This window comes from Somniosus microcephalus, chromosome 32 (assembly GCF_052327205.1).
Source record: "Somniosus microcephalus isolate GS21.2 chromosome 32, FLI_Smic_1.0, whole genome shotgun sequence".
NCBI lineage: Eukaryota > Metazoa > Chordata > Chondrichthyes > Squaliformes > Somniosidae > Somniosus > Somniosus microcephalus.
Window position 1 is genome coordinate 40,478,066 of NC_141018.1, and position 24,195 is coordinate 40,502,260.

Sequence of the window (24,195 nt, forward strand, 5' to 3'; positions counted from 1 at the left end):
GATGCTATCAGGTCCAGCAGCCTTACGTGTGTTCACTCCACGTAGAACACCCCTTACGTCGGAGGTCGACAGAGTGAGCACCTGGTCTTCCGGGGGTGGCAAGGCTTTGGTAGCCGGCTCCCTGTTGTCCCTGTCAAAGCGAGCATAGAAGTTGTTAAGCTCTTGCTAGTTTACTCTCATAATCTCACTTCCCTTCCTTCCCCTAGCCCATCGGGTCAAACTTCCTCAAAGGTTCCCCCCTGCCCTAGCCCTGAACTCACATCTTTCTCAAGTTTCTCTCCGATCTCCCCGTGCTCATCTTGTCCATGAGACCCACTTCCTGCTCCCTCGACCCTATTCCCACCAAACTGCTGACCACTCAACTTCCTTTTCTGGCTCCCATGTTAGCTGACATTGTTAACGGTTCTCTCTTTTCAGGTACTGTCCCCCTCTCCCTCAAATCTGCCATCATCACCCCTCTCCTCAAAATACCAACCCTTGACCCCTCCATCCTTGCAAATTACTGCCCCATCTCCAACCTCCCTTTCCTCTCCAAAGTCCTTGATGTGTTGTCACCTTCCAAATCCATGCCCATCATTCCCGCAACTCCATGTTTGAATCCCTCCAATCAGGTTTCCAGCCCTGCCACAGTACTGAAATGGCTCTCATCAAAGTCACAAATGACATCCTTTGTGACTGTAACAAAGGTAACCTATCCCGCCTCATCCTTCTTGATTTGTCTGCAGCCTTTGACATGGTTGACCACTCCATCTTTCTCCAACACCTCTCCACCATCGTCCAGCTGGGTGGGACTGCACTCACCTGGTTCCATTCTTATCTATCTAAACATAGCTAGAGAATCACCCGCAACGACTTCCCTTCCCGCTTGGGCATTGTTACCTCTGGTGTCCCCCAAGGATTTATCCTTGGCCCCCTCCTATTTCTCATCTACATGCTGGCGACATCATCCGAAAACACAGCGTTAGTTTCCACTTCTCTCGACCCCTCCACGGTCTCTAAATTGTCAGATTGCTTGTCCGACATTCAGTTCTGGATGAGCAGAAATTTTCTCCAATTAAATATTGGGAAGACCAAAGCCATTGTTTTCGGTCCCCACCACAAACTCCGTTCCCCAGCCACTGACTCTATCTCTCTCCCTAACACCTGTCTGAGGCTGAACTACACTGTTCGCAACCTTGGTGTCATATTTGACCTGAAAATGAGCTTCCGACCACATATCTGCAGCATAACGAAGACGGCCTATTTCCACCTCCGTAACATCGCCCGTCTCCGCCCTTGCCTCAGCTCATCCGCTGCTGAAACCCTCATCCATGCCTTTGTTACCTCTAGACTTAACTATTCCAATGCACTCCTGGCTGGCCTCCCACATTCTACCCTACGTAAACTTGAGGTCATCCAAAACCTGGCTGCCCGTGTCCTAACTCGCACCAAGTCCCGTTCACCCATCACCCCTGTGCTCACTGACCTACATTGGCTCCTGGTTAAGCAACGCCTTGATTTCAAAATTCTCATCCTTCTTTTCAAATCCAGCCCTGGCCTCGCCCCTCCCCTCCCCTCCCTATTTCTGTAGTCTCCACCAGCTCCACAACCTCCACACCCCCGGAGATATCTGCGCTCCTCTAATTCTGCCCTCTTGAGCATCCTTGATTATAATTGCCAAACTATTGGTGGCTATGCCTTCTGTTGCCTAGGCCCTAAGCTCTGGAATGCCCTGTCTAAACCTCCTCGCCTCTCTACCTTTCTTTCCTCCTTTAAGACGCTCCTTAAAACCTACCTCTTTGACCAAGCTTTTGGTCACCTGCCGTAATTTCTCCTTATGTGGCTCGGTGTCAAACTTTTTGTCTTATGCTCCTGTGAAGTGCCTTGGGACGTTTTACTGTGTTAAAGGCGCTATATAAATACAAGTTGTTGTTGGGATCTTTTACCTCCAAAGAGTGACACAGGATCGTCTCTTTTGCGTTATACTTTTTAAAGGAATTTAAAATTCATGTAACAAAACCCTCCCTGGTGATTGCAGAGTTACTGATTAGCAGGAGACCCAGGTGACCAGAGTACAAGACACCTCAGGAAGCGAATTGAGATGAGGTTTCTGGGGGTGATTTGCAAGAAAACAAATCCTGTTGTCAAACTCCCCAATACTTGACCATTTCAATCTGCAATATTGATTTAAAATAAAAACAGAGAATGCTGGAAATATTCAGCAGGTCAGGGAGCATCTGTGGAGAGAGAAACAGTTAACGTTTCAGGTTGATGACCTTTCATCAGAACTTCCATATTCATTTGTTAATTAGGATATTTTTAACTTGCAGTTTTGCAAATTCTCACTGAGGCAATAAGGAGCTCAGTTGGGGAAGGGGGTTTACTTGTTCCTCCCCATGTTTTCATGTATGCATTTTAGGGAAAGAAATGAGGATCCTCTTAACTAATACATGGGGTTAAGACTGGGAGCACACACTCTGTAGGTTTGGAGAACTAGATTTATGAATTTACCGCTGGCACAATCTGAATTTCTATCACTGTGGGTGACTTTTTGTTACTGAATAAATTCCAGTTCCTCACTTGATAAATTTGTGAATTTAGTAACCACAGCAAATACAGATGATGCTTTTTGTTCACACCGCTGAAAATTATTAATTTTTATGTCGATAAACTGCCAGTGGTTTCACGCTCGCTCTTTCGGGTGCTGAGGTTTGCTGGGAGCAGTACCTCACCCAGAGGCCATTCCTGCGGTTGATGGTGGGGCCAAGTGTAGCCGAGCCCTGTCTATGCTGCCTGATGTCCAAACTTAGCAGGATCACTGCCTGATCTTTTCCCCTCTAGAACCCAGGGGTCAATAGTAACTTACCACCATCCCAACCAAGATCAGATATAGGCTGGGGCTCAGCTCAGTAAATGGAACATGCACAATCAGCGAGGCTGATATTCTTGTAATTATTTAAAGACTTGTACAGCATGAGTTCTATGCTTATTAATCTGCATTTCATTCATCTTCATTTATTCAGACAATTGAACATATTTTCCTATGTTATCTGACACTGTATCTGTGAAACGCGAAATGGCCTGTTGCCAAATTGAATAAACAGCAAAGCCCATCTTACATTTCAGGATAGCACGAGTCGTGACATCAGCTTCCTACGTCCTTTATTCACAAGCAGTGCGAGGGGGACAGGGAGAGGGAAATCCCACTTTTAACAAGCTACCAATGACATTTAGCCTTCACATCCTACTGTTCCCCAGCAATCACTGACTGCATCAACTGCATATTAGCAGTGTGGGTGGAATGTCCAAATTGCAGGCGTTCCCAGATCAGGGCTCCACTCTGCATGTCAGAGGCAAAAGCTTCCGATTTCCTTGAGGCATAAAGTAGCTCAACACTCCGCTATTCCATTAAAGAAAATCAACATTTCTGCTTCAGTTTCTTGTTGAAGACCACTAGCTCTGTTTGAATTGCTGATTTCTTACTACTACAGTTTGTCTGTGTGGTGTGGGATGTTACTATGTGCACGAGCTGTATATAGAATATAAGATCCAGGAACTTCCCCTCATCTGCACTGTCAGACTGAGAATAGGCTGAACCCGGAGTTCAGCCTATTCTGAACCTAAAAAAAAGTAACTGTCCAGAGCCAAACAGACCCAGGAAAATCCTAGGTGTAATGCCCAGTCTGTGCTGGATTAGGTTAAGGAGTACTCAGCCGAGCTCCCAATTACTACGCAGTGATTCCTGCTGGAAACTGGAGCTGTGGGTGTCTGGAGCTGGACTGAGGCCCTGCCCCTATCCCGGAAGAAGTAACTGCAGCCACTCTCTGCCTGGGCTCTGTGAATGAGGTAGGGAAGGAGGGGAAGCAAACTGCATAATCAGTTACTTTAACTTGCTGATGCGCCAATAGTTGCAGATGATGAATGCACGATCTCCGTCGGCTGATGCTGGGTGGAGTAAATTTCACACAAGAGAAAGCAAATTATTAAATGAAATATAATCGAGCAGTCAAACATGGAATGAGGGACGGAACGGTAAAAATCAGCAGCTATTTGATTCATGGACAATCACATTTAGTCTGTCCTCTGAAAAGTTGTATTTTATCACTGTATTGGGACAGCGTGATGGTAATGGCACAAAAATACCATTAGCAATTTCTCAATATCAGAGGCATATACTTTTTAGACAGTTGATCCCCATCAGTGCAGAATTGCTGCTCAGGATTCAAGATACCCAACTCATCCTACTCTCTGAATCCATGTTTGACCTTCTCTAGTGTCAGCCGTGGCTCAGTTGGCAGCACACTCGCCTGAGTCAGAAGGTCGTGGGTTCAAGTCCCACTCCAGGGACTTGAACACATAAAGCTAGGTTGACACTCCAGTGCAGTGCTGAGGGAGTGCTGCACTGTCGGAGGTGCTGTCTTTCAGATGAGATGTTAAACAGAGGCCCTGTCTGTTCTCTCAGGCGGATGTAAAGATCCCCTGGCACTATTTTGAAGAGGAGCAGGGGAGTTATCCTCGGTGTCCTGGCCAATATTTATCCCTCAATCAACATAACAAAAACAGATGATCTGGTCATTATCACATTGCTGTTTGTGGGAGCTTGCTGTGTGCAAATTGGCTGCCACGCTTCCCACATTACAACAGTGACTACACTCCAAAAATGTACTTCATTGGCTGTAAAGCGCTTTGAGACATCCAGTAGTTGTGAAAGGCGCTATATAATTGCAAGTCTTTCTTTTCTTATCTTTAAACTTCCAGCTCTGTATCTCTGGGCCACTGCTACTGTGTCCAAGTCTTCCAGACTTCCTGTCCAGTCTCCAATTCTGCTCACATCTCAGAAATCTCCCCTTCCAGTTAAAAGCTTTGAATTATTCCCCCCTCCATTTTTGACCCGACCCACTAGTCAAACTTGCCTCTCCACCGTGCAACGTCACCGACTCCTCCTCACATGTTCTCGGAGTCAGTGCTGGTCCCTGCCAGCCAATGAGAGCCCCACAACGGGTAGTCAGGACCAATCGTGGGCTGAGGAAGGTTCACCTAATTCAGAAACAGTCAGAGTGCATGGCCTGAGGATTAATAGACCAGATTCTGAATATATTTAATCCAGTCACATATAAGCCACCAATCACAAACTTTAACCTTCTGTCACTGGGCTGTAAGCATCACACACCCTGTGGACATCAAAATCTAGAAACATGAGTGGTTTTAAACTAATTTTTAAGCTGAATATTGTGTTTTGATGAATGGTTGAAGCTCAAGATACGGGAGTACTCCATCCCTTCACCGGTGTTAAGATCCAATCCATCTGTTACATTCAATATTTGGACATCAGCTCATTTATTTAGTTGCATCTTTCCCAGACCTGCAGACAGACACGGATTGGAATGTACAGCACCGTGGTGCCCAAGTTATCAGTGACTCCTCGTGGTGCCAGAGTCATGGCGCTCCCCGCTGTGCCACGGTTAGCAGGAAGCTCTCACACAGGACTGCAGGAAGCATTTAAAGTTGCAGCAACAGGAGGCTCCCGACAACGTGTGTTTAACTTGTGGTCACATGGTTCAGCTCTAATTGCAGATCTGAAGAACTAACTCGTTCATTTTTGCAAATAATACACAAATCACTTCATTTAATGTTGCAAGTTTCTCTTGGGTCAATGTGTAAATGTGCCATCCAGTGCAGTATTGAGCCACAAAGACCAGCAGATCCTTGCTCTGTGTCGAGTTTATTTCAGTCGGGTTGGCAATGGGGAAAGTGACTAGCCTCAGTATCCCTGAGGTAACCAGCACTGCTGATTGATATCCCTTGTTCCTGCACAGATCTTGGGCCAGCACTAACCTGGGTCCAGCTCTGATCGACTGGACAGTCGAAAGATCTGATGCTGCCCTCGCCTCACACCAGGAAGGACCCGGGGGGGGAAAACAGGTATCTAAGGGCAGCTGGCATACATGGGAACGTAGCCCAGTGACAGTCCGTGCCTTCGGGAGAGGAGTGAGGGAGGGGAGAGAAAAGGGGACGAGAGTGAAAAGGTGGACGTGAATGGAACATCAGACAAACAAAAGACTACAATTTGGTATCTTAAAAATGTTTTTATTCAATAATAGTGGTATATTTAGAAACGTGTAGTTTGAGTAATTGCAGGAAATAAAGTCAGCCACACGTGAATAGTGAAGTGATTAACAAAAGCCGTGTTAGAATCCCCAGCGAGCCACGGACTGCTGTGCCAGAATAAATCGTCTATTAGTACAAAAATACACTTTGGGGCACATAGCACAGTAACCTGTCACTTTATCCAAAGATACTTTTCAAAGATCCCACAAATTGCACTCCAGCATTCCCAAACATTGCCTTAAAATATAAAGGACCCAGTGCCTTTACACAGACAAAACAAGTCATTCTCAAAGAACACAGCAACATTAATACAAAGCTGTAAAAACTTCAATGATTTTTTAAAAACTTGTAAATGATGATTTTATTGCTGCAAATTTTACAACTGCTGAAAAGGCCCCACGGCGGCAGAATATAAAGATCCTCTTTAGAAAGTTTTCTTCAGTTTTGTTTTATACAAAATAAGACATAAAAAATGTTAATTTACAAACCGAGCTCCAAGGCGATATTGGGGTTTATGTACAGCCACGGACCTCAGTGACTTTTCTACCAATCCCACAGCACAGCAGGACATCCAACCGTAACTCGGTAGAAAGTCCCTGCCAACTAGGTTTACTCATGTCAAGCCAAACATCTTGTTATAACTAAAGGACATAGAAAAGTAACTTCTACATTTAAACTAGGACATGGTTACTGATATAAACATGTAAAGGCTGTAAAGTTATAGAATATAGAAAATTGATTTAGTATTTTAAATGATAGCTACAAATACTAAGGGTAAGGCATCCCTGCTGGTTAACACGGAAATTGGGGAAACTTTACAGTTCAGACTTGCCGTGTCATTGCAAGCTCATCTGCAATTCCATTCACGTCACTTAGAATGTGAGCATTTACATTTTAGGTTGTCCCACAACCTCATCTGATTGTGTGAAAGCAGGTTATTGCTTAAATCTGTGCTCCACCCACTGGCATAACTTTCAATCACCCATTTCCACTTTTAAAAGTGATCAATCAGGACCGACACACAGTTTGTTCCCACATGGTAATTGGGGTCTCCGGGGAGAGATTTGTTCTGCCAGCTCTTAGGATCACCTGGAAGAAAGAAATAGACCGTTTAGTTTAACATCAAAACAGCAGCTGCACTCAGGGAGGGGAGGGACATTAGCACTGGTCAATGAAACATTTCCTATTTCTGTCACCCACTAGCACTCCCAGGGCAGGTACAGCATGGGTTAGATACAGAGTAAAGCTCCCTCTACACTGTCCCATCAAACACTCCCAGGGCAGGTACAGCATGGGTTAGATACAGAGTAAAGCTCCCTCTACACTGTCCCATCAAACACTCCCAGGGCAGGTACAGCACGGGTTAGATACAATGTACGACCCCACTGAGTCCCCACGCCAATTCTGGGGCGTTTTCTCTCTCCAATTGCAATGATCAGATTCCAGTTAAAGCAGCAGTTGGCTTTGAGCTGAAGCAGATTTCCCGAATATTTTACGTGAGGATTTTTCCAGCTTGTCTAGAAACTGCTTTAAAGCCGGATTAAACACACCTTCCTCATGGCTAGACAGTACTATTACACTACACGAACTGAATTATCATCCACAAATTGATTTCTGTATATGTAATATGTACAGCAATGTTAATATTTAATAAACATTCCATGTTGCATTCCAATTCTATGAAAAAAATAAACTTAAGCAGTAAGTTTTATAAAAGAACAGGAAAGTTGAGGCTGAGAGTTGGTTATGAACAAGGAGCAGAGAAATTGTAAATATTGGCACTTGCAAACAACACAGTTAAAGATTTCTGGCAGAGGCTGCTAGAGAGGTTTTAATAACTAATAGAAGTAATTTAATCACAAACTGGGCAGGGTTAGTCGAGAGATCAGGCAAGGCATGAGTTTCGAGCACAACTTATCAGAGCCAGGTCTGGGCTGGAGGCAGCTCCAACCTTGTGCTTCCCGAACATGCCTGTGGCAGGTCAGCTAGCAGTGTTAGAGAGGGCCATGCAATGGATCAGACCCTCACGGGCTACGCAGAGCCAAGACATGGAAAAAAACCTTTGGGAGAGGATGTATATAATAACGAGCAAGGATTCAAACACAGCCAGATGGGTTAGTTAAACTAATTCAGACCAATTCATCAGCTGATGTTAATGAGGCCCAGAAAACACAACACAACTGACAACATTTTGCAGGAAGCTTCCAATTTGATAGATGCCCATCAGTGACAACTGACAACATTCTAGTCACCGGCCGAAACAGTGTCAGAAACATTCCGGTCCATCAAGCCGTGGAACACGAGGCTCAATGAACTGAACTGCGAGTCTTTGGCCACACACTGGGGCAAAGGTTCCCACATCCCCCTCGCCACCAACCACCGGGCCGACTGTTCCCCTTCCTGCACCCGTCCCCTCCAGCCGGGACCAGCGCTCCCCACCTCCCCCAACCAAAGCCGGGCCAAGCACTCCTCACCCACTCCCTGCCCTGCCTCTACCAACCCCCAACCCCACACATACCCCTCCCCTCTCAGCCAGCATGGCACTCCCGACCCCCCTTTCCCCCCTCCCGCCCCAGCGCTCCCAACCCCCCTCGCCCTGCCCCCCACCTCCCGCCAGTGAAAATTTATGCTGCAGTCCTGGAATCCAACCACTGTCAAATAGACAGGATGCACCGAGAGGAGGACCCAGTGAATCTTGTGTAACAGTAAGTCTCCGATCACAGGCTGTACAAAAGGTGGACAAGTCTTGTGCAACCAACAGTAACATCAGCAAAACTGCAGAGTCCAAGCATTGACTGGTTCAACAGCAGCAGCATTCAGATATTAAATTTTATAGGTAATCAAATTATTTTCTGCATGTCCTTTTAAAATCAAGAGGCATTTACATCAGCTTCTGTGTTAGATAATCACAAGTACACGACATTCATTCACAGAATGGATCGGATTTCTGGAGTGAGATGAAGGGGGCGGAGACTGGGCAAAGGAAATTAGACAATGCGAGTTAACCACACCCCAATGAACCACATGAGACAGGGCAGGTAAAGCACCACAGAGCCACACTTGGCCCAAGAACTCTCCAGGTAAAGCAGAGAGAGAGAGAGGAAAGCATACCCGACGAGGAGTCGGATGATTTTAGAGCAAAAGACCAACCATCTGGAGTCATGGATGCACAGTGAGGCAAGCGCAGCTCCACCGGCTTCAGGAACTTCAAGCCATGGGGTCCACACATCACCAGTGGGCTCAGGAGCGTTTCACCTACAAGGGGAGAAAAGACAAACAGATCAGCACGGCAGAACTGGAGCAGAAAACAGTGCTGCAAGTCTGAAATAGAGAGATAGACTGGAGATGAACAGCAAAGCAGTGAACAGCCGAGAGAGAGAGAGACAGGGTAACATTTCAGGTGGGAACTTTCACAACAGCTCAGCTGAAGGGTCTCACCCGAAACCTTAAGCTGGTCTTTCTCCTTCAGATATTGTGACACCTGCTGTGCATTTCCAACATTCTCTGCTGCAATTAGAAAATTGTAACCAGACTATCTGCACCACGTGAAACCACTGGAACTGCGAGTTTCTGTAGGTGAGGAAATTGCCAAAGAATTGGCCCTCTGAGAACCAAATGTGCTTCACTCACTCGCCACGAGTGCCTCTTTGTGCCAGTCAGCTTTCCTGTTGCTGGAACTTAACTGTAACTAAGGACTGTGGACTCTCCTCCTCAGGAGCTTTTACACATCTGCACTGGTGCCTCTCAGATCGGCACATCACCCCACTACTGCTGGCCACTAATAACTGCGGTTAATTTCCTGGGAAGCAAAGTTAACACATGCCCCTCAGTGAAAACATTCTTATCCTCTCAGCTGATCATATTGCAACTGGCCACCTGGTTAAACAGAGTCCTAAAAAGTGGCATAACATTCCACTCCAGAGACTTGAGCCCATAATCTAGGAGTGCTGCAGTTCGGAGGGGCCATCTTTCGGATAAGACGCTAAATCAAGGCCCCATCTGCTCTCTCTCGTAATGTAAAAGATCCCACGGCCACTGTTTCGAAGAGGAGATTTCTCACACATGGCCAATATTTATCCCTCAACCAACATCACAAACAGATTAGCTGGTCATTTATCGCATCGCTGTTTGTGGGAGCTTGCTGTGTGCCAATTGGCTGCCGTGCTTCCTACATTACAACACTTCAAAAGGACTTCATTGGCTGTAAAGCGGTTTGGGATGTCCTGAGGTCGTGAAAGGCACTATATAAATCCAAGTCTTTCTTCTATAAACCATATAGAACCTGTCACATTGAAGACGATAAAGAAACACCAAACCCCATGGGACCCAGGACCCCCGCCCCGTGGGATCAGACTCCGCAATATAAGTATGAACTCCAATGGCAACTTTCAAACGGGAAGCATTAACAAAAGTACCCAACATTGTCTGTGGATGTACTTTGCTAACATTGTCTTGGTGTTTGTTTATTTAGTTATGGACAAGTGTTCCAAAAACACCATCTGTGATCAACATCAAGAGAAGTTAACAAATGCATTGTAAAAGATTTGAGTACATTTTATAAAGCTTGTTTTGCTATCACAGCCCTGCGACTCTCCAAGTTACAGAGCAGCATACACTAGCCACCATGCATTACTGTATCTCATGAGGCTGCAAGACCCACGACCAAAACATCCAAACAAAGACAAAACCATTAAAGACACCTGCGAACAAACCTTGGTCACTTCCTCCGGCGAGCCTGCATTCAGACACACAGGTCTGTAACCAGTTAGCGTGACTTTCAAAACAACCTCCCTATTAACCACAGGGAATCTACTCCCAGCTTACGCCCCCAGCCCAGGCTCAAGCAAATCCCACGTTTTCAAAATCTAGTTTTTGCTCATCAATAGCAGTAGATTTTGATAAAGTTTCAGCAGTCCATGTTACTGGATTGATTTCCTGATCTCTGCCTGCTGCAGCTCAGCAATGCTCATACTGCTTCATTCATTTTGAATTGATCCGTCTGTCAAGGGACCCCCAGGATGGTTGTGCAAGAGACAGCTTTGGGAAACTGGTTAGTTATTCCAAATCGTTCTGCACAGGACACAAAGATATACATTTACAGGAAAGTGTCAAAGTGAAGATTAATGAACCATTTCAGGGAGGAAAGCTGACTCTCACCTTTCTCCTTGTCCAAGGGAGGGAGGATACTGTTGTCTCTGCAGACCTTAAAGTAGATTTCCTGTTCCACTCCCTCAGGAATGGCTCCCTTTGGAATGATGATACTAACTCCAGTCTCGACGGAGCTCAGAACACCACCATTGCTGTCAAAAATTCCCCGAGCTGTTGCAACTACTGTGTGACTATCATCATCATCATCATCTTCCAACGCACTGGGACTGAGAAAGAGCAAGTCAGTCAGCACTATAATCAGACCAGTCTTCACTGCAACAGTGAGTTATCAGATCAGGAACAAAACGTCACACAGGTCAGTCACCATGTACGGAGAGAAGACACATTATCAGAGCTTATTCTGATCAAGGGCCCACAGCCGAAACATTAACTTGTCTGCTCTCTGCAGACGCTGACCAACCTGCTGTGTTTCTCCAGCTAGTTTTTGTTTTTGTTTGATTTCCAACATCTGCAGTTTTTTGTTTATCAAAACTTCTAGATCGTTTTATTGTACACTTTTGGTTGCAATTTTGTACTCGTCAAATCCGAGAGAATCAGTTCTGGAGAGCTGATCGTTTGTCATCCACTCTCACCAATCAGGCAAACCTAGGTCAGTTACAGCACAGGCCAGTGATGGGGTTAAGTCCCCACTAATCTGGCTGAAGTCCTCAATTTCAGGATAGTGCAGCATCAGAGTGAATGCTTGCAGTGCCACATTGTGCTAACAGATTAGGGACAGTGCCTCTCCCTTGGGCAAGCAGCAGGGCGGTGCAACAGGGATTTGCAGACTGCTCTCTATCCCTTAGATGCAACTCCAAGATATCTTCGAACCCAAACAGTGTCAAAGGATTTATAACACAGCAGAGTCATCGCCCTCTGGAACAAGCTGCCTTGGCATGTGGCAAATAAGGAGCCCCTATAGTTCTTTAGAAAGGAACTTGACAAGTTTCTGAGAGAGGAGCACATAAACCTATTATAGAGAGTAAATTGGCAGTGATTGGGGATTATAATGAATCAGAGCAACCATTCTTTCCCAGCACTTTGCTTGGTTGCTGTAGGGAGTTGGAGAGGAATTTCCCAGAGTTTTTGCTGAATTGGCTGCAGGTTTTATCTGTTATTTTTTTGCATCTCCCTGAACATGGGGCAGTGTGGGGTGGTGAATAGTGAGGTTGTACCATTGACTGGATGGGGCAGGCTCGATGAGTCTGATGTTTTTTTTGTGCTTCTTTTCACCCCAGTTCAAGAGAAGTGTGAAGTGATTTATTTTGGTAGGAAGAATGAGAGGCAATATAAACTAATTGGAACTATTTTAAAGGGGGTGCAGGAACAGAGTGACCTGGGGGTGTATGAACACAAACCTTTGAAGGTGGCAGGGCAAGTTGAGAAAGCTGCTAAAAAGGCAATTGAGATCCTTGGCTTTATTAACAGAGGCATAGAGTACAAAAGCAAGGGTGTTACTCTAAAACTTTATAAACACTGGTTAGGCCTCAGCTGGAGTATTGTGGCCAATTCTGGGCACCACACTTTAGGAAGGTTGACAAGGCCTTAGAGAGGGTGCAGAGGAGATTTACTAAAATGGTATCAGATAGCACTGTTCAAAAGCATGAATGGTTTTGATAGAGTAAATAAGGAGAAACTGTTTCCAGTGGCAGAAGGGTCGGTAACCAGAGGACACAGATTTAAGGTGATTGGCAGAAGAACCAGAGGCGACTTGAAGAAGCTGCTTTTTTTTTTTTTACACAGCAAGTTATGATGATCTGGAATGCACAGCCTGAAAAGGTGATGGAGGCAGATTCAATAGTAACTTTCAAAAGGTAATTAGACAAATACATGAAGCGGAAAAATATGCAGGGCTATGGGGAAAGAGGGACTAATTGGATTGCTCTTTCAAAGAGCTGCCACAGGCACGATGGGCCGAACGGCCTCCTTCTGTGCTGTATCATTTGATGATTCTAAATCGAGGGCTTGCCAACAGTAAGTGTGCACTTGCTGTGATATTCAAACAGCATGCCTGGGATTTATAGGTCGTGAGGCTGCCATTAAGTTTGGCTCTAAAATCCCAAGCGTAATCATGGGGATGTACACTGCAGTATTCACTATACAACAGTAGAGATTTAAAATGATCCACTCTTGACCCAGTAGCTTCAGGTAACGTACTCCCCACATTAGGGCACTTATTTCGGAATGATACATCCCTCTAACACTGGGGACTGAGGTTTAAATATAAGTTGTTGTTGTAGTAGTGTAACAGCATAAGACCGTCGCAGTCTGGAGGTTACAGATTAGCTAAATGGTTACATCATGAAACCCTGATTTAGTGGTGTGGCTAAACTTCTGAAAAACAAATTTAATTTAGAGCTTTGAAGACTTTAGGATATTCAATGCAGTGCAGTGTGAGAGTGTCTGACGAAGGTATTCTGTAAAGTATTACTCCACAGGGGCCGTGCATCGATTCTGCTCCATGTGGGAAAGCAAAGAAACTTCAAACTGATATACTGCCAATTTGCAGCTTCTTGTGAGCAAAATCACTCCAAAGAATGAAGCTGACAACATAAACCATTGTGGGATGAATGCCTGCTCAAACCTCATCTGAATAAGAGCACATGAATCCAACTACCATAACACATTCTGGAACTCACTGAAGCACCTCAGATAGACAATGTCAATTCCATAACACCGGGACATGAAAGCACAAAATAAATCTGATTGGATGTTCCAAGAGAATGTTTTACTCCAGTAAACTAAATATAACTTTTGTACAACATATTTCCCCTCCCCGAGGTGGTGATTCCGGCTGGGGACAATTCTACAGATACCCAATGCCCTCTGGTACTAAGGAAAGAAACAGCAGGGGCCAGCCCAGAGCTGGATCACAACACACTTCATATCGTAAAACGTGGAAAGTGCTGGGATACCCATGGGTTTCCTGCTCTAACCCCCGCAGGCAGTCCCGCACAATGGAAAAACAGAAACTGCAGATGCTGGAAATCTGAAACAAAAACAAAATGCTGGAAGCACTCAGGCACCTGTGGAGAGATGAAGTTAATATTTCAGGTGTGTGTGTGGACCCTGGAGGATATATCACAGATTGACAGCATTTAAAAACGAACAGAACAAAGGGGAGATGGGAAACGCACACGCAGACACGAATGCACACAGAATGATCTGTAAAGTGTTGTAAACGCCCCCAGCACGTCACACTCCCCAGTGTCTGTGTGTGTGGGAGTTTCCCAGCCCTTTCTCTTGGTTCTGTTCCTTATTAAATGCTGTTCATCTGTAACATCTTCCAGTTAATATGAAAGGTTGATACCTGAAACACCCTCTGTTCTTTGACACTTTTCATTTGATATTCGAGACAGATACCTGCAGACTGAAGTTAAAACCCGATTTTATTTTCCATACCAGTAACTGGTAGATAGTGGGAGAAAAGCTGGAAATGATTTCCGTTAGCATTTCCTGCAGTACTCATTTATTGCTTTTCCAACATTCTAGCATGTTACTGGAGTGCCTGAACTCAGGTGTTGCAGGGGTTAAATCAATCTAAGATGCATGTAAACTGATCTGAGACACCGACGTGAGCACTGTGGTACGACTCCTTTGGAGCTTCACTAAAAAAATACATTAAAATAGTTTCAAACCCAAGATGATCCACCCTTTGCACAAATGCTGCTGCAGGCTCTTACCTCACAGGAATGGCTTTAGGTATGGCGTGGATGTTGTTTGCCTGATATTTAGGCCGGTGGTCAGATGGCCTGGGGAATGTGTCGGTGCCACTGTCGAAGTCCGGAGGCTGGGGAGAGCTGTGCGCTTTTGGCAACGACTCTGGTGTGGGTTGTGTCGGAGGTTCACTAGGCAGGAGGTTGTGATCGAATTTTGGGCTCTCAAACTTGCGTTCAAAGGGCCGTGCGGCACTGGTGTATGGCTTTGGGGTGAAGCGGTTGTACGCTGTGGCTGCTTGTTTCTGGGGCTGCTCTATTCCATTCACAGGAGCTTTTTCAGAAACTGGGAAATTTTTCTGGGGATAAAAATTGGAATGAACAGTTTCATCTCGAGCAGTGGGCCTGAAAGCCTGGGGTTTGCTTTGAGGAGGGAGTTCCGGCTTTGACTGTAGGATGCTGGGAATATCCCGTGGCATTGAGCTCACTGGAAAGGAGGGAAAAAAAGCACAGTAAGGATTTAGTTAACTTCTCCTCAATTCATAAAGAATCATAGAATGATACAGCACAGGAGGGTGCCTGTGGTGACTCTCTTCCTGCAGGGCGGTGCCGAATCTCTCTCCGGGGTACAGTGCCAGCCTTTCAAGCAGCACACCGATGTGGCCGTTCCTCACGTGTGCACCTGAACAGCAATTGTCCACAAGCTGTTCAACCATCACAGCCTGATCCTCACTTCACCCGAGGTCCAGACACAGGCAATTTCTGCTGGAGCGAATTGTAGCCCAACTGAGATCATGGCACTCAGCACACAGCAGGAAGAACACGCTGCCCTTCAATACCCTTTTACCCATTGGGGAGCTTCTATTTACTGCTGATGAAATACATTTCAAAGAACTTTCAACATTTAAATTGGATGCTGATACAATGGTCTTACGCAGATCTGATACTAATCTGATACTAAAGAAAAAGGAAAATTAATTTGAAGGGCAGGTTTGTAAGCAGTTTGAAGTTGTTCCTCTTGCTTCTACTTCTATTACTGATGGCGAGAACAATGGGGGAAATGTTCAACACCTAAACTGCATTTAAAACAAATTTATGTAAGAAAGCAGAGATCAAAGCTCCTACTTGAAACATGAACCTAACTTTGAGGTCGACTTATCTGCGTATCACATGCATCCCCCGTGTACTCTGGCCCATGCAGACCCCACACAACTGTCTGATCTCTGCCCAGTCTGGGGTGGAGGATGGGCAGGGGGGGGGGGGGGAAAGAAGAGGAAGTTACACTTATTGAGAGAGGGGATAAAATGGGTGGAGTGTTGCCCCACATCTTTCCTGTACATTTCCAAGTTGCTGGTCATACAGCAATATTGGCAGGAGTCCAGGGGAAATAGTACACATCACCTAGTGAGCATGCTACACAAGGATTTGCATTTAAAACAATCTCTGATCAGGGTCTGATTGATTTGCCACAAATACTTGTATTAGATTAACAGGGGCAAGGGGGCGTGCTCCAATACAATTCCATAGTGGCTCAGCGGGTAACACTCGCAACCGAGTCAGAAGGTCGTGGGTACAAGCCCCACTCCAGGAACTGAGCCCAGGCTGACACTCCAGTGCAGTGCTGGGGGAGTACTGTACTGTTGGAGGTGCCCTTTTTCTGAGACATTAAACCAAGGCCCCGTCTGCCCGCTCAGGTGGATGTAAAAAAAATCCCACAGCACTATTCAAAGAGCAGCCGGAGAATTCTCCCCAGTGTCCTGGGCAATATTTATCCCTCAACCAACATCACTAAAACAGATTAATAGGTCATATATCTCATTGCGGATTGTGGGATCTTGCTATGTGCAAAGGGGCTGCTGAACTTGCCTATGTAGCATTGACTAAACTTAATTGAGTACTTCAGGGGTGAAATTAAAAAGGAAATTAGGACAGCAAAGGGAGGGCATGAAAAAATATTGGCAAGTAAAATCAAGGAAAACCCAAAGATGTTTTATAAATACATTAAGAGCAAGAGGATAACTAAAGTAAGAATAGGGCCTATTAGGGACCATAAAGGTAACCTGTGTGAGGAAGCGGAAGACATGGGTATGGTTCTTAATGAATACTTTGCATCTGTTTTCACAAAAGAGAGGAACGATGCAGACAGTGCAATCAGGGAGGAGTGTGAAATGTTAGATGAAATAAACAGTGAAAGAGGAAGTATTAAGGGGTTTAGCATCTTTGAAAGTGGATCAATCCCCAGGCCTGGATGAAATGTATCCCAGACTGTTAAGAGAAGTAAGAGAGGAAATAGCAGAGGCTCTGACCATCATTTTCCAATCCTCTCTGGCTACAGGTGCGGTGCCAGAGGACTGCTAACGTGGTACCGTTGTTTAAAAAGGGAGAAAGGGATAGACCGAGTAATTATAGGCTAGTCAGCCTAACCTCGGTGGTGGGAAAAGTATTGGAAACAATTCTGAGGGATAGGATAAATCTTCATTTAGAAAGACACAGATTAATCAGGGACAGTCAGCATGGATTTGTTAAGGGAAGATCGTGTCTGACTAACTTGATTGAATTTTTTGGAGGTGGTAACAAGGAGGGTCGATGAGGGTAGTGTGTTTGATGTAGTCTACATGGATTTTAGCAAAGCTTTTGACAAGATTCCACATGGCAGACTGGTCACTAAAGTAAAAGCCCATGGGATCCAAGGCAAAGTGGCAAGTTGGATCCAAAATTGGCTCAGAGGCAGGAAACAAAGGGCAATGGTTGAAGGGTGACTGGGAGGCTGTTTCTAGTGGGGTTCCGCAGGGCTCAGTACTGAGTCCATGGCTTTTTGTGGTATATAGCTCAATGATTTGGATTTTAATGTAGGAAGTACGATTAAGAAGTTTGCAGATGATACAAAAATTGGCCGTGTGGTTAATGAAGATGAAAGCTGCAGACTGCAGGAAGAGATCAATGGACTGGTCAGGTGGGCAGAACAGTGGCAAATGGAATTCAATCTGGAGAAGTGTGAGGTAATGCATTTGGGGAGGACTAACAAGGCAAGGGAATACACAATAAATGGTAGGACACTGAAGTGCAGAAGATCAGAGGGACCTTGGAGTGCATGTCCACAGATCCCTGAAGGTCGCAGGACAGGTAGATAAGGTGGTTAAGACGACATGCGGGATACTTGCCTTTATTAGCCGAGGCACAGAATATAAGAGCAGGGAGGTTATGCTTGAACTGTATAAAACACTAGTTGGGCCGCAGCTAGAGTACTGCGTGCAGTTTTGGTCACCACATTACAGGAAGGATATGATTGTACTAGAAAGGGTGCAGAGGAGATTTACGAGGATGTTGCCTGGGCTGGGGAATTTTAGCTATGAGGAAAGATTGGATAGGCTGGGGTTGTTTACTTTGGAACAGAGGAGGCTGAGGGGAGACCTAATTGAGGTGTATAATATTACGAGGGGCCCAGATAGAGTGAATAGGAAGGACCTACTTCTATTAGCAGGAAGGTCAATAACCAGAGGGCATAGATTTAAAGTAATTGGTCGGAGGTTTAGAGTGGATTTGAGGAGAAATGTTTTCACCCAAAGGGTGGTGGGGGTTTGGAACTCACTGCCTGAAAGGGTGGTAGAGGCAGAGACCCTCATCACATTTAAAAAGTACTTGGATATGCACGTGAAAATGCCATAACCTACAAGGCTGCGGACCAAGTGCTGGAAAGTGGGATTAGGCTGGATAGCTCTTTGTCGGCTGCCATGGACAAGATGGGTCGAATGGCCTCATTCTGTGCTGTAAATTTCTATGATTCTACGATTCATTGGCTGTGAAACACTTTGGGACACCCCGAGGACCTGATAAGGCACCTTGTAAGTGCAAGTTCTTTCTTTACTGTGCATTTTAAAAGCAAACACTTTCTTGCAACGACACAGGAACAGAAGAACGACTGGTGGGCTTGTATGTGGCAACGCTACATTTTAACATTGGATGTACTGAATTCTGCAGATGTGTGTCATGTTTCAAAGGCTGTAAGCAGAATTCACTCAACATCGGACAGGCAGCTATTTCCTGAATTAGCAACTCGAAGCACAGACCCAACGCATTTAAACCAAACGTGGAGAAACAGCAATACCTTCAGACGGAGAAAGTTTGGGGTGCACTGGCAGGGACACCGAGGAGTTCAAACTAGGCTGAGGAGGCGGCCCATAACGTGACTGAGGGCCGGATAGTTGGGACGTAGAGTCATATCTCTTCTCAGCGATGCTGGGTTTGTTGACCACATGGTCAAAGTCAGTCGGTGTACTCCTGTAAACAATATCACCATTCTTAGCCAAGTACATTAACTTCTTTATAACTACAAGCAGAAACAATAAAAATAACTTGTGTTTTAACATCACAAACATGCTAAACCCAGCAGCATGGTGCAGTTCACCTAACATGCAACTGAAAGTTCACTCATGATTCCAGCACAAACCCTACTGCCTCTGACACATACTCCTTACTCAATAACAGGATATTTGAAAAAAGTGTAAGAACTGATCAGGAACAATGTGAAAATTATAATTTCCCACGCACTGCGTGAGCTTGTTCCTTGTCTGATAAGATTCGACTCAATGTTAGTGAGGATATCACAGCACACTTAAAAGCACAGTGGGACAACTGATGTAGTCTGGGCTGTTGATTAAAATTTATTTCTTAAAGTGCAATTTTGTGAATCATTCGTACTGGACCAGTCTTTTGGCAAAACTGAGCTCATCTGAAACCGACTCAATTGCTAATTTGTACACACGGGATAAACAACCTTCAAAAGTTTCACTGAGTCTACTTGTTGTTCATTTGGAGTTTCTTCCATTTCCCCTCAAAATACAAATGGCCCAGCAGAAGTTCAATTCACACAAACCAAGCTCGCAGGGATGCCAATGAACCTTACCACTTCAGGCTCCTTCTCACGCTTTCACAGCTAGTGCGCAAGCCAACAACTGTGTATGAGGCATGAAATCTAGGCAATGGTTCAAATACAAACAAGAAAAGAAAAGCAATAAATAAGGATACTCAGTTCTGATCATCAAACTGCAGCATTGCACATCATTAAAACTAACCTGGGCCCCACACTGCCTGAGAATCAGCAGCAGCACTCAAGGGAAATTGCTAATTCAAAGTACAGCACACTAAAGTATTGGGATCAAAAATACTAATGTCATTTCATCAGTGAAACAGCATCTAGGACAGGATCTTGTGAGCAGTCTCCTTCATTTTCAGTCTCTCCTGACCAGCTGTGGTTTAATTTGTGATTTAAGTTCTTCTTAAACACGTTTTCCATTTAATGAACACGTTTTAATATAGGATACCACAGGTTTAATGTCACTTCATTCTCATCAGCATGAGCTTGCCTGCTCTAGCCGCTGTTGCAATTAGATGCTACTCCTTTATAGATGCATTCACCTATGATGCGGGCCTTTGTTCGAATTTCTTCCTTTCTTTAATGCATGAAATATTTCTGACCTGCAGCACCTTGGACCATTCCAAGGACAAATGGAACCTCATTCCAGACCACACCCCTCCCCAGTGATGTACTGACAATAGATGCTAGGAGTTGCACAACAGTGGTCTGGGCTGCTCTATCCTCAATCTCCCCACTGAGCACAGAATCCACTGTAAGCCCATTCCCCAGAGCACTGAATCCACTGTAAGCCCACTCCCCAGAGCACTGAATCCACCGTAAGCCCACTTCCCAGAATCCACTGCAAGCCCATTCCCCAGAGCACAGAATCCACTGCAAGCCCATTCCCCAGAGCACTGAATCCACTGCAAGCCCATTCCCCAGAGCAGAGAATCCACTGCAAGCCCATTCCCCAGAGCACTGAATCCACTGTAAGCCCACTCCCCAGAGCACTGAATCCACTGTAAGCCCATTCCCCAGAGCACAGAATCCACTGTAAGCCCACTCCCCAGAGCACTGAATCCACTGTAAGCCCATTCCCCAGAGCACAGAATCCACTGTAAGCCCACTCCCCAGAGCACTGAATCCACTGTAAGCCCATTCCCCAGAGCACAGAATCCACTGCAAGCCCATTCCACAGAATCCACTGCAAGCCCATTCCCCAGAGCACAGAATCCACTGCAAGCCCATTCCCCAGAGCACTGAATCCACTGTAAGCTCATTCCCCAGAGCATTGAATCCACTGTAAGCCCACTCCCCAGAGCACTGAATCCACTGTAAGCCCACTCCCCAGAGCACTGAATCCACTGTAAGCCCATTACCCAGAGCTGAGAATCCACTGCAAGCCCATTCCCCAGAGCAGAGAATCCACTGTAAGCCCATTCCCCAGAGCACTGAATCCACTGTAAGCCCATTCCCCAGAGCACTGAATCCACTGTAAGCCCATTCCCCAGAGCACTGAATCCACTGTAAGCCCATTCCCCAGAGCAGAGAATCCACTGTAAGCCCACTCCCCAGAGCACAGAATCCACTGTAAGCCCATTCCCCAGAGCACTGAATCCACTGTAAGCCCACTCCCCAGAGCACTGAATCCACTGTAAGCCCACTCCCCAGAGCACAGAATCCACTGTAAGCCCACTCCCCAGAGCACTGAATCCACTAAGCCCATTCCCCAGAGCACAGAATCCACTGCAAGCCCATTCCCCAGAGCACAGAATCCACTGCAAGCCCATTCCCCAGAGCACAGAATCCACTGCAAGCCCATTCCCCAGAGCACTGAATCCACTGTAAGCCCACTCCCCAGAGCATTGAATCCACTGTAAGCCCACTCCCCAGAGCACTGAATCCACTGTAAGCCCACTCCCCAGAGCACTGAATCCACTGTAAGCCCATTGCCCAGAGCAGAGAATCCACTGCAAGCCCATTCCCCAGAGCAGAGAATCCACTGTACGCCCACTCCCCAGAGCACAGAATCCACTGTAAGCCCATTCCCCAGAGCACTGAATCCACTGTAAGCCCACTCCCCAGAGCACTGAATCCACTGTAAGCCCATTCCCCAGAGCACAGAATCCACTGCAAGCCCATTCCCCAGAGCACAGAATCCACTGCAAGCCCATTCCCCAGAGCACAGAATCCACTGCAAGCCCATTCCCCAGAGCACTGAATCCACTGTAAGCCCATTCCCCAGAGCATTGAATCCACTGTAAGCCCACTCCCCAGAGCACTGAATCCACTGTAAGCCCACTCCCCAGAGCACCGAATCCACTGTAAGCCCATTCCCCAGAGCAGAGAATCCACTGCAAGCCCATTCCCCAGAGCAGAGAATCCACTGTAAGCCCACTCCCCAGAGCAGAGAATCCACTGTAAGCCCACTCCCCAGAGCACAGAATCCACTGTAAGCCCACTCCGAGCACAGAATCCACTGTAAGCCCATTCCCCAGAGCACTGAATCCACTGTAAGCCCACTCCCCAGAGCACAGAATCCACTGTAAGCCCATTCCCCAGAATCCACTGTGAGCCCACTCCCCAGAGCACAGAATCCACTGTAAGCCCATTCCCCAGAGCACAGAATCCACTGTAAGCCCATTCCCCAGAGCACAGAATCCACTGTAAGCCCACTCCCCAGAGCACAGAATCCACTGTAAGCCCACTCCCCAGAGCACAGAATCCATTGTAAGCCCATTCCCCAGAGCACAGAATCCACTGTAAGCCCACTTCCCAGAGCACAGATTCCACTGTAAGCCCATTCCAGAGCACAGAATCCACTGTAAGCCCATTCCCCAGAGCACAGAATCCACTGCAAGCCCATTCCCCAGCGCACAGAATCCACTGCAAGCCCACTCCCCAGAGCAGAATCCACTGTAAGCCCACTCCCAGAGCACAGACTCCACTGTAAGCCCATTCCCCAGAGCACAGAATCCACTGTAAGCCCACTCCCCAGAGCAGAGAATCCACTGTAAGCCCATTCCCCAGAGCACAGAATCCACTGTAAGCCCACTCCCCAGAGCACTGAATCCACTGTAAGCCCACTCCCAGAGCACTGAATCCACTGTAAGCCCACTCCCCAGAGCACTGAATCCACTGTAAGCCCACTCCCCAGAGCACAGAATCCACTGTAAGCCCATTCCCCAGAATCCACTGTGAGCCCACTCCCCAGAGCACAGAATCCACTGTAAGCCCATTCCCCAGAGCACAGAATCCACTGTAAGCCCATTCCCCAGAGCACAGAATCCACTGTAAGCCCACTCCCCAGAGCACAGAATCCACTGTAAGCCCATTCCCCAGAGCAGAGAATCCACTGTAAGCCCACTCCGAGCACAGACTCCATTGCAAACCCATTCCCCAGAGCACAGAATCCACTGTAAGCCCATTCCCCAGAGCACAGAATCCACTGTAAGCCCACTCCGAGCACTGAATCCACTGTAAGCCCACTTCCCAGAGCAGATTCCACTGTAAGCCCATTCCCCAGAGCACAGAATCCACTGTAAGCCCACTCCCAGAGCACTGAATCCACTGTAAGCCCATTCCCAGAGCACTGAATCCACTGTAAGCCCACTCCCCAGAGCAGAATCCACTGCAAGCCCACTCCCAGAGCAGACTCCACTGTAAGCCCATTCCCCAGAGCACAGAATCCACTGTAAGCCCACTCCCAGAGCACAGAATCCACTGTAAGCCCATTCCCCAGAATCCACTGTAAGCCCACTCCCCAGAGCAGAGAATCCACTGTAAGCCCACTCCCAGAGCACTGAATCCACTGTAAGCCCATTCCCCAGAATCCACTGTAAGCCCACTCCCCAGAGCACTGAATCCACTGTAAGCCCACTCCCAGAGCACTGAATCCACTGTACGTCCAACCCCCAAAAGCACATAATCCACTAAAAACCAAAAGCTCAATCAGCATGTTGGAACCCGTTTATTTGGGAATAAAATCCATATTACAGCTCTCAAATGAAAGGCATTTAATGTAAATGATCAGTTGAGTAATTCTGGAAAAGTCTATTTTACCCTTTTGCTGTGGGCCGAGAAAAAGCTTCGATAAATAAAACTCCGGCGGGATTATTTTTAATCCAAGTCTAGACCAATTTAACATCAGCTATGTTGATATTTTTTTGATCTGGTACAACACAGGCCAGGTTAAAAGGAGAGCCAGGGCTTTCTCTGTCTCCCACTCCCTCCCCCCGCAGTCCCCGCTCCCACCACCACCCCCCTCCGAGCCTTTGGAAGGTGAATAGAGGCAATGTTCTTCCATGCAGGTAAGGGGAGTCACTGAGGAAAGAGATGCGGCTGTGAAGCCGAGTCTTGGCAGATACCTGATCAAACACGAGAAGGGAAACTGAAAGCAATGAAGATGAACAAGGTTGAAGAGACAAATGGAAATCCCGTCGGAGAGAA

At 46.4% G+C, this 24,195-nt stretch overlaps 1 protein-coding gene across 4 annotated transcripts in view; it reads right to left on the reverse strand.

Annotated features, from left to right (window-relative positions):
• Positions 1–6,045: 6,045 nt before the first annotated feature.
• Positions 6,046–24,195, reverse strand: part of tjp1a (tight junction protein 1a) — a 229,205-nt gene continuing 211,055 nt past the window's right edge. For 3 of the 4 annotated variants that reach the window (XM_085972493.1, XM_085972495.1, XM_085972496.1), the window contains 6 exons: positions 19,795–19,863; positions 18,997–19,169; positions 14,919–15,378; positions 11,245–11,462; positions 9,199–9,342; positions 6,046–7,176 (listed from right to left, as the gene is read on the reverse strand). In XM_085972493.1, the coding sequence (XP_085828619.1) occupies positions 7,082–7,176; positions 9,199–9,342; positions 11,245–11,462; positions 14,919–15,378; positions 18,997–19,169; positions 19,795–19,863 (1,159 nt within the window). In that variant the 3' untranslated portion in view covers positions 6,046–7,081. The remainder of the gene's footprint in view (positions 7,177–9,198; positions 9,343–11,244; positions 11,463–14,918; positions 15,379–18,996; positions 19,170–19,794; positions 19,864–24,195) is intronic. The other variant, XM_085972494.1, reaches the window with a different exon arrangement.